This window comes from Helicoverpa zea, chromosome 1 (genome assembly GCF_022581195.2).
Source record: "Helicoverpa zea isolate HzStark_Cry1AcR chromosome 1, ilHelZeax1.1, whole genome shotgun sequence".
NCBI lineage: Eukaryota > Metazoa > Arthropoda > Insecta > Lepidoptera > Noctuidae > Helicoverpa > Helicoverpa zea.
Window position 1 is genome coordinate 13,377,406 of NC_061452.1, and position 11,645 is coordinate 13,389,050.

The 11,645-nt window shown below is 35.8% G+C and overlaps 2 protein-coding genes across 2 annotated transcripts; both read right to left on the bottom strand.

The window, feature by feature from the left end:
* Positions 1-6,136: 6,136 nt before the first annotated feature.
* LOC124634166 lies at positions 6,137-9,162 on the bottom strand. Its single transcript, XM_047169589.1, has one exon. The coding sequence runs from the start codon at positions 9,160-9,162 to the stop codon at positions 6,340-6,342; it is 2,823 nt and encodes a 940-aa protein (XP_047025545.1). The 3' UTR covers positions 6,137-6,339.
* Positions 9,163-9,462: 300 nt separating this feature from the next.
* LOC124634170 lies at positions 9,463-10,459 on the bottom strand. The gene has a single exon (XM_047169601.1). The coding sequence runs from the start codon at positions 10,396-10,398 to the stop codon at positions 9,463-9,465; it is 936 nt and encodes a 311-aa protein (XP_047025557.1). The 5' UTR covers positions 10,399-10,459.
* Positions 10,460-11,645: the final 1,186 nt, after the last annotated feature.

Sequence of the window (11,645 nt, forward strand, 5' to 3'; positions counted from 1 at the left end):
GTATATGTTTCCGATAGAGGACCCATGTTTCAGCCGAGTATAAAAGATTTGGGAGGACTATGGCCTTGTAAACGGAGATTTTTGTCGAAAGCTTCAAATCATGTGTGTGTAAGACCCAAGGTCTTACACACACTTACTACACTAGACTCGTAATTTACCGAAAGCAGCTGATGCAGCGCCAATGCGATGATTTATTTCGGTATCAAGGTCACACTTGGATGTAATTGTGCTGCCCAGATATTTGAAGGTATTCACTTGCTTCAGCTCAGTATCGCCAATGTTTACCTTGATAGGTTCTGTAGCTCCTTGAGAGTCGATTGCCATTAACTCAGTTTTCTTAACACTGATTTTTAGACCGAAACGACAACAGACTTCCTGAAGGTTAGTCATCAGGTTCTGGAGCTCTTGTGCAGAGTTGGTAACAAAACACAGATCATCAGCGTACATGATCTCCGTTATAAGAGCATGAGATACTTTAGTATATGCTTTTAATCTGGCCAGGTTGAAAAGTCCCCCATCAGTCCTGAAACGTATTTTGATTCCAGCAGAAGTTTGTTTGAGTGCTTCACTGACAACGACACACTAATATTAGAGGAATAAAGCAGACAAGTTGGTTTTCTTGAAAGCGCTAATCTCTGGTGCGACGGGACGAAAAAAAAACATTATTTCAGTGTTATATCTAACATTTATGAAGAAAGGCTACAGGCTGGTTTTTATCCGAGTGTGCCAAGAAGTTCCCACGGAACGCGGGTGAAACTGCTGGCAAAAGTTAGTAGTATTTATGAAATGTATGTTTCGTCATGTAATGTTCTCGTCAAATCTTACCAACTCAAAAGCAAATAACCTATTAAAAAAACTGATCTAATATAAATTTTTCCTTTCTATGCATAAGCCAATTAATTAAGAAAAAGCTTAAATAAAATATTTCCTCCTTCGCGCTTCAACCCTTTCAGCGATCTTTGTCGAACAATAATGGCGTCCAAGGTCGTTGACCTCGATTCTTGTCAATACATTTCTAATCCTTCCAGAGCCCCAAATGCCCTCATTATACTCTTGGAGTACAGTCAAACTGCAGACCAAACAGTCGGCCGACAGTTGACCGACGATGGCTGGCAATTTTTTTTATTAGAAAATCTTGATTACAATCAAAGTTTTCAGTCGGTCTGATACCGGCTAAATACCTGATTTTTGTAATGTGCGTACTACCATTCATATTCTTACTGACTTATGAGCCCAAATAAACTATCGGCCGACTAAAAGTTTGCAGTGTGTGTGCGGTATTATTGCAAGTAATAATGTTGTAAGTACTGTTTTATGTTGTCGATAGGTTTCAACGTTTTGGAAAGAGCCCAAGATTTTAAATGGCCCAGAAGTATCGCGGATATTTTTAAGACATTCTTAGAGATTTCGGACATTAGGTACTAAGTATACACTTCTTATTTATTATATTAAGTACACACGGTAGGCCACTATCTCACCTAAGATAGTGCCTATGTTCTTCTTCAGCCTCTATTCAGTATCTTTTGCGTCAAAGTGCTAGAGTCAGATTTACTTTCGCATGTATAATAAATACAAAATTAAAATAACAATTTAAAAAATCTACTGATAAATGAATTTAACGATATATTCCTTCTAACCTTTCGGTATTTGCATTACCGAAAACATCTAGGATATTGTTTAATTATTTACACTTTGTCAATGGATTATTTTTAGGGAAAATAATAACATTTTGCACTGAGTTATATCAAGTCTAGTGCAGACTATCTGTTAGATAAAGGCGCTAATCACGGTTTATATGTTCTTTATGAATCAGCGTGATTAAAGTTTATGTACGATAAAATGTTTTAGTGATATCTATAAACAGATTATACGGTTGCAGAATTGATGCAATAAATAGAAATAATTTTAATTTATGACAAAGATTTGTTATTCTGTGTAGTAATAAGTCGTGGTGGCCTAGTGGGCAAAGAACCAACCTCTCGAGTATGAGAGCGCGGGTTCGATTCCAGGTCAGGCAAGTACCAATCCCAGCGGGGCCCAGCAGGGCCAAGGCCTGCCGGGGCTGCGGGTTGTTCGAAAGAGATACCGCGGCCCTGGTACATAAAAGGTCTATGACGGAACACGACGATTTTAGTCAGTAAGAGTCTGACACTCCCTCACCGCTGCTAACCCACAGCGGGAGGGGTCATTTGATGATTTTACGTCGCTAAAAAAAAAAAAAAGGCAAGTACCAATGCAACTTTTCTAAGTTTATATGTACTTTCTAAGTATATCTTAGACACCAATGACTGTGTTTCGGACGGCACGTTAAACTGTAGGTCCCGGCTGTCATAGAACATCCTTGGCAGTCGTTACGGGTAGTCAGAAGCCAGTAAGTCTGACATCAGTCTAACCAAGGGGTATTGGGTTGCCCGGGTAACTGGGTTGAGGAGGTCAGGCAGGGCAGTCGCTCCTTGTAAAGCACTAGTACTCAGCTACATCCGGTTAGACTGGAAGCCGACCCCAACATAGTTTGGGAAAATGGCTCGGAGGATGAGGATGATTTGTTACTCTGTGTATATTACAGAAACAATTGAAAATTGATAATGTAATACATAATTATATTGATACTATAAAAATCTTACTTTTTAAACCACTAAGTTTTTGCCCCATATCTTCATGTGATAATTTAATTTTATGCAACACATTTGAACAATCTACAATATTTCTACAACATAGCAAATTGTTGAAATAAAAAGTATTTTGATAAGTCAACTTTACCGATTCACTTTACTAATAATAAATTAATCATCACAAAACAACTACTTCCTTATACTTTGTTTATAATTTCAACAACCACAAAAATACTCTATAGCTACCAATCAAGATTTCCCTTTAATAAAATGGCTTAAGTAGCCTAGGGACTTAACCCAATTATGAGCACATGGTACAATATACCCACTTGGGGGTTGCTAAATTGTATCGCGGGGCAGGACACACAAACACTCGTATCTACTTAATGTTATGGCATACCTTTTGGCTTTGTATGGGATATTTTGCTAATACTTATAGATTAGGACTGCCTTAGGGAATATGCGTGGCTATCTGACCTGGTTTGTAGAGGGTTAAAACAATGGATGACGATTGTTTGGCAGATCTTTTGTTTTGAATCTATTTTGGTCATTTTTGTTGTGTTTTGTTTTGTAATCTCTATGCAGTTTGTCGAGAACTTTATTGTTTAAAAAATAATTAAATATTCTGACGAATGGCGATCCTCCTCTTTTTGGAAATTTGGTTAAAAATGATAAAAATCGGCCGGTATCAGATGGACTAAACTATTTTTTTACATTCACGATTACCTTTAAAATAAACTTCCAGCTGACCATCAGCCAATTATCAGCCGCTTGCGGAGCGTACCTCTGCAGTACGCTCCGCAAACGGCTGATAATCCAAATCTGAGAAAGCAGTTACAGAAAATTAACATCACCGTATACGCAATGAAAACCTCATTTTATACTGGCCAGCATTTGCAAAGTATTTCAAAAGATAAAAATAACCTATAGCAAAGGTTTCGAAGCAAGCAAGACTAGCAGGAAATTGAATAATAACGATACCCGGTAACAAGACGGAAGCGATGTTTCTGTGTATATTCTAAGTTTATTACTACGAAAACTGCTACTGCGTCATAGAATAGGTATATGTTGAAAATGTTTTCTAGTCTCATTGTGCTCGATATTGTGACTATTCTGATATCAAACGGTTCAATGTTGATATCAAATCTTAATTTGTGTATCTCTTTTTTTTCATTTTAAGTAGATAACTATGTATAACTTATAAAATTTACACTAGTACTTGACTGACCTGGATCTAATTTATATTGGAATCTAATTCTACTCATACTCGAGAGATAGGTGCAGTGACCATTATACCACTACGATTTAGTTTACTTGAAAGCCACTTAATAATGACCAACTTGTAATAATCAACCTTTTAAATGAATTATGGGTACCACGCATAAAAATGACAAAAATGTCCCAAAAAACCTACAAAACACAAACGTCCCAAACTTCATTGGTCAGTCACGATGACTGTACAGTTCTCCAAAAAGATTATGTCCGCGCCTCCAAGTTGACACGCCTCGTTAAGTCGATGGTCAGCTAACGAGCCGCGTCAATGGCCATTTGTTTAATATTTTTTGAAAAGGGTACGGCGATTCCTACGTTTCGTATCAACGTCGCATAAATTCGTTTCCTATCTGATTTTGGATTTTTGTGGCATGATTTTTAACTGTTTCGGAGAAGGAACTAAAGTTATATTGCAAAGTGTTATTGGAATGCATAACACGTAAATATTCTATAAATATAATTTGGAAATGACGTATGTTCAATGCAACATAGTAGGTGGATAGTGATGCAGAGGAATACTTCGACGCCTGATCGATGTTCTTGTTTATATATATTTTGTATATAGTATTTTATTTTTAGATTTGTATAAAGATAAGTAGTTTAAGTTTGTATATATAGTGTGTACATTACATAAAATAAAAAAAAATTAACACATAGTAGGTAAGCTTCAATATCAAAGAAAAACACACCTGACCTGCATAAAAAAGCAAGCCCAAAGGTACAAAGTACCCCTATATTCACAGTGTTAAATCATTTCACGTAAAATTATGACCCGTCCCCATTTAACCCTATGCGCCTTGAGTAAAACGTAAATTCCAAAGTGAGCTTTGATTTGCATGAAAGCTATAGGAATGGGAACTTTTGACCGGCGTAGCGTATTTTTCGTCCTTTTGACAAGTCAGCGCGCGTAGGGTTATTTGTGAGTGCGCTGTACTGTAGAGCAAAGAGAAAAAAGAAAGTGCAGAAATGAGATTTTTCTTCAATATTGATTGGAAAGCTAAAAGAGCAAGAGTTTATGAGTGTGTTTGTTGTAATCGTGAAGGCGAGGTTCTGCCGGTGTGGTACTCTGATGATCAGAAGTGTTCCTTCGTGTTTAGGTGTACTCGCTCTAGTAAGCAGTAACAAATTGATTACGAACATTTCTAAAATGTCACAGAAACACATGCTTTTGCGCAGATAGGCACGTTACTATGCAATAGGTAATTTAAGTAGTTAGTCTGGACCCAAAAGAAAATAATTTTTCGTGTTATAGAATAACAGGTAACTTACATCACCATATTTAGGGTCTCAGTTCAGCCGTCAACCACAAAAGCACATAAAATATTATATTTCTCTCTCCAATGGTTCTCTATGATAATATTAAAATTCATCTTATTCATTATCTAACAGAACTATAGCAAATTCACTCACTCACTCAATACCTACTAGGAGTATTTGATTAAGGGTTTTAATCAAATACTCCTAGCAATAACACACAATTTTGAGTATCGGGGTACCAATTGCCATAACCTCGTATTGCCCGAGGCTGGCCTATATAAAGCTTGTTAGTGAGCCATAAAGAGTTTTATGTTTGCATGTAAGAAACAAGCTATTTATTGGCGAGTGCCGCTGATTTCCCTTTGGGCTACACTATTCATTGCTCGTTTCAGGTAGCCTTTATAGTTAGGGAGTAACTCACACGAAGTCGTGATGGCTTACAGTTGGTCTAAGTTGTATGTGCTTTATTGATTTCTGACACTTACGCGAATATTAGACATTTAAATAAAACTACTTTTACGGATTTTATCGCGTTATATTAATATTATTTAATCCCGACGTTTCGGATCCTTTACAGCATCCATGGTCACGGGCAGACTAAGGTGTTGGTCGTCTTGATATATTATATGTATAGTTACAAACAGCTACCCTACATTTTGTTGATTATCGGACTGTCAATAATAATCAACAAAATGTAGGGTAGCTGTTTCGACCAACACCTTAGTCTGCCCGTGACCATGGATGCTGTAAAGGATCCGAAACGTCGGGATTAAATATTTATTTATTTATTTATTTATTTATTTATTGCTTAGAAGGTACATTTTACATTATAAAAAATATAAAATGTCCAACAAAACTGTATACACAGTTTATCTGTTGGATCAGATTTCTAAACTATTGACTTACTATTATAGGTTCTATTAAGTTAAGTTTACAATAATTATAAAATTAATATATTAGTATATATTAGTATTATATTATATATATATTAGTATTATATATGTAATTATATATGTAATATTAGTATTATATATGTTAAGCTATATAAGTAGTATTAGGAGGTTAATATTAAGTACGTAAGTATGAAAATCAAAGATTAGATATAGATATAATCGGAGTATAGATATAGCATAAGTAAGAAAAGTAGTCGGTAGTTAGTTAGTAGAAGTAGTTAGTAGGATAGTAATACAATAAAAAGTTAAGGCAGTGTACTGAGTAGGTGTTTTTTTAGTTTTATCTTAAATTTATTTTTCCTATTTTCGTTTCTGATGTCGTCTGGTAAGCTATTGAGTACGTATGGGACACGCTTTTCTAGCGTTCGGTCCCCATAAACATTATTAACTCTGGGTACTACATATTTACCAGACGACATCGTTCGGGTGTTATAGCTATTACTAACATTAGTCAACAATGAATTACGCTCCCGATTACCATGGCTATTAGTTGCGAGTAAGTACTTATGTTTTATGCTGACCGGTAATACTTTGCAAATTTTGTATAGTTTATAATAGTCTGTTTTATGTTTATTTTTAGTTTTTTTATCCACTAATAGTTTTAAGAACCTAATTTGTATATTTTCTAATTTTTCTATGTGAGATTTGAATGTAAGTCCATAGCAATCAAGAGCGTAATCAATTATTGATTCCACCATACATGAATATAATATTTTTAGGGTACTAGTAGGAACTCGATAACTTAGGTGATAAAATTTACTTAGTACAGTTTTAAGTTTATTGCACAAGAAATCTATATGTTCTTTCCATGAGAAATGCTCGTCGACTTTAACTCCTAAGTAAGTTACACAACTTACTCTCTGGATAGGTTTGCAGCCACAATTGACAAGGCCACCATGAATGCAACCAAATGTATGAGTGTATAGTGGTAGAGGATTATCCTTTAGTGGTAAGTAAGGTGAATGAATAATGATGTATTGTGTTTTATCCGTATTTAATACTATGCCGTTATCATGGGACCATTTAACTACGGCGTCCACGTCTTGCTGCACCAGACGACACGTTTCAGCGAGGTCCGTACCGGCCCGCATGGCGCAGAGGTCGTCCGCGAACATATGCGCCGAGCAGTGCTGTAGCACATTGCACAGACTATTAACATGCATTAAATAGCATACGGGACCACTTCCTGAGCCCTGCGGTACCCCGCATCGGACCATTTTCTCATCGCTCAACGTGTCGCCTATCTTGACTCGGTAAGAGCGTGATGTGAGGTAGTCTCTGAACCATTCCTTCAGAGGCTTCTCCACACCACACTCTTCTAAAGATGTTATTAAAGTGTTTGTTTCTAAGGTGTCAAAGGCTTTTTTGTAATCAAAAAATATTGCGACTACGAACTTTTTATCATTTAAATAGTTGTTAATTTCGTTGGTAAAATTAGACAGTAATGTATTAGTACTTTTTGCTTTTTGGAAACCGTGTTGTGATTTATTTATTATGTTATGTGTGCGTAAGTATGTACCAAGTTGATTTATTATACATTTTTCTATAATTTTGTCAATACTGGATAAAATTGCTATCGGTCTATAATTGGAATATAACTTGCGGTTGCCTTTTTTATATATAGGGCGTATTATTGCTTCTTTCAATTTTTTGGGAAATTTATGTTTTTCTACGGATAAGTTAATTAACTTCGCTACAACAGGACTTATCTCGTTAGCTACTATTTTTAAATCTGACATACGTATAAGGTCACTTCCAGGTGATTTGTTGGCGTCCATGTTTTTGATAATTTTCGCAACGTATTTGTGAGTAACTGGTTGCCACCTCATATTTATGTCAGGTTTTTGTACGTAACTGTGTCTACTTAACCATTTGTCGTTACATATATGTTTAATTTGTTGGATTTCCTCATCAAAAGTAGTTGCAAACCCATCCGCTATATCTTTCGTACTTCCCTGCGCTTGCATATTAGATAATATCACAGTATCTAGAGATTGCTTGCTGTTTCCTAATAATATATTTATTCTATCCCATATCTTTTTAATATTTTTATTACAGTTAATAATACTTTGCTTATCATATTCATTGCTACATTTAGTAATAGTTTTATAACATTTGTTTCTATATTTTGTATATTCTAATCTTTTTATCATATTCTTTGGATCATTGCACCAAACCTTGAACAGTCTATCTCTCTCCTTTATTAAATCTTTTAAATAATCCGTGACCCAACTTTTATTTCTAGAGCTTATACTAACGTTTACAGTTTTATAGCAATCATTGTAGATCTCAATAAATAGCTGCGTAAGCGAGTTATACAATTCAATTGGACATTCGATAGACAGCAATGCTTTAAAGTCAGTACTCAATAATCGTTCCCGAACCAGCCGATTATCAAGAACACGGCGACAACTCGCGGTAGGCATATTTCTCCCGCTCCGATCGTCAGCTGATGGCCCGCGTCCGCGCGATGCGCTGTTGCCAGCTCGCACACTATTTTGTGTGGCGCGGTTCCACTGCACTGCGGCAGACACGAGAAAGTGATCCGATATTTTTTGACGTATTACCGCGGAATTAATTTGTGCTGAAGGTGCTCTAATATATATATGGTCTAGGCATGATTCGACTACATTTCCTTTCATAATTTCTTTACGTGTTATTTTATTTATGCATTTAATTAAACCAAATTCGGCTAATAAAGTTTCATATTCCATTACCCTGCAGTCTTGACTTTTTAATAAGTTTATATTTATATCTCCACATATAATTAAATTATTCTTTATTGGTAAATTTTCTAATACTTTACGTAATTCTTCGAGAAATTGTCTAGTTTTATCTTGTTTGTTAATTTTTGGTGGTCGGTAAATACATAGCAAATAAATCGGATCACTCTCGCTGTCGAGTGCAATGGAAACACACTCTGCCGATTTCATATTTTGTATACATTCCGTATCATTTAATCGTGCCTTCAAAGTTTCGCGCGAATAAACTAGTACGCCACCTCCGGTTCGCCCCGTTCTTGTAACACTATGGATATTAAATCCTTTAATTTTATAGAAGTTTATCATAGAATAATTAATGTTTGGTTCGGTAACTATTATTATGTCGATATATTTTAAATTATCATGTAAAGTAACAGTTAGTTCGTGAAAATTCTTTTTTAAAGATCTAATATTTAAGTGTAAAATACAAAGGTCATTTTTATATTTAACAGATGATATCCACGTTTTTAAATTTTCTACTTCGGATGTTGTAATTGTATTATCACTAATTATATCAATATTGTCTAGGATAGTGAATTTTGATACAGTTTTAAACACTTACTACGTGAATATTATGAATATAGGTACCTGTTAAGAATAAGGACATTAGACATGTACCTTTGATTTCGTTTTGAGCAGATCGTTGATGTCGTTATCACATCTCACCCAGATCGAATTTTCATCTTCATTTTTCTTGACTAAAATTTTACCTTTAGAAATCCATATATACTTGTAATTGTTGTGCAGTTCTTTCTTTGCTTTCCATAGCAGTGTTCTAGTAGCCTTCGTCAGATCTTCGTTTATATATATTTTACTATTGTTGGTTCCATCGGTTATTTTGTCACTTGTGATGTCCGAGAGTTTTCGACGTTGAGTCAGCCAGGCGTCACGGGATTCGGTTCCCGAGGTCTTAAATCCGACGATAATTGAAGCAGCTTTTACTCCTTGTTTTCTTGGCTGGTTTCTCCTCACCCAATCTATATCATCGCTGCTGACATCAATTATCTTTCCGATCTTGTTGACTATTTCCTTTACGTTTTCATCCGGCATCTGTTCTATACCTACAATTTCGATGTTATGTTTGCGTGTATTTTGCTCAAAATCGTGCACACGCTGTTCTAACGCGACGTTGCATTTTTCCAGGTATGTACACTTGTTGTTGATGTGTTCTACTGTCTTCTCTAGTTTATGTATTTTATCTTTCGATTTTTCATGTTCAGTTAGTAGGGTATCGTACTTATCGGAGAGTAATGATATACTATGTTTTATGGACTCCAGCTGTTTAATGAGTCCAGGAATTGCACGTACATTTTTTTGTATATCCTTTAGGATTTTGTCTGGCTCTCGGCCGTCTTCCTCCTGGTCCTCACTATCCGACTCATCTTCTTCACAGTTATTGCAATATATTCGGTTTTTACCCGCTTTCAAATCGGCCGCCAAGCCTTTCACGCAGCTTCTATGATAGGTACCCTGGCACTGTCCTTGACATATGAAATGAGATCCTTTCTTAGAAAGTACTTTTCTACACTTAAGACACTCCATTATTATTTTATTCAATAACGTACGAACTTAATATTTATTTGTTTATTCGCTTCGCGAGCGCGATACGAGCGGAGCGGCAACGTCACAATTTGCACGTGCTATTCCTACGATGCGCTGCGGACGAATAATATTAATATAACGCGATAAAATCCGTAAAAGTAGTTTTATTTGTATGTGCTTTCTTGATTAGTATGTGTTGAAGGTCAATGATCTATGACGAAGGCAAACGTCGTCAACTCGTATTGAGCAAGCGGAGTAATTAACGCTCATTTCTTTTCGCTGTATGAGAAGAGCGTCCAGCCAAAGAGAAAATAAAATAAGCCGATGCAGAAGATGCTACTATCACATGTGCCACAAAGCACACAGACAGCTATGTCCCTTGTTCTTTTAGCCGCTATTTCTGAACATACCGTCTTACCACAAAAACTTTTAAACGTCAGTTTATGCCTTGTCTAAAAAAATGTCAAATTCTGACGTTGACATATGGTTCATTTTGCAGCCAAAATTTTATAAGACAAGCGTAAAACAGGGGTTAAAGTTTTTGTAGTAAGGCCCATAACCTTTTCAATGGTAAAATTAGTTATTTACCTCTATTTGCTGTGCACTATGACACACAAGCCTTCGTTATAGGCGGGATCCAGTCCGTACGGTGACCATTCCTTTTATAAAAGTCCCACATTTAAGTACTAGCGGGGTGTTTGGTAGTGTGTGATCCGCCTTATTGTTGACGTGTGCTCTATCAAATTGCTTTTTTTATTAAACTGCGGTACGGAACTGGCAATAGTTGTTAGTTGGAAGGTAATTTTTTCGGGTTTTCGATCAAAATTTTGGGCGGTTTTTGTTGAATGCACTTGCTATGAAAGATTAAAACTTTTAACTGCATGGTTTTCTGGGATTTTTGCCCAAATAGCGACTGTAACACGACTGGTTGACTTCATGAGTTGAGTGGCAGAACACTCGACCTGGCTTACCATGATAAACTATGTATCTTATGATGAATACATAATCATGTATTTATCCGACGATCAGATAGTGCAGTAGCTTGCTAATCTGTGTTTATGTAAATATTTGAAGTCTGTGTGTTCCTATTTATGTTATGTCTGATATGCGCATTTACAAAAAAGTATATAAGGTGCTTTTAATATTACCTGCCAGGACTTGAATGGGGGTAGTATTGCGTTTATAGATTACAATAGTAAAGATAAATAATTGATTACTTGTCATTTTTTTTTTCATACAAAAAAAAT

Coding starts and splice junctions, on each gene's coding strand:
- LOC124634166 (XM_047169589.1), bottom strand. CDS start 9,162: ATGATAAACTTCTATAAAATTAAAGGATTTAATATCCATAGTGTTACA.
- LOC124634170 (XM_047169601.1), bottom strand. CDS start 10,398: ATGGAGTGTCTTAAGTGTAGAAAAGTACTTTCTAAGAAAGGATCTCAT.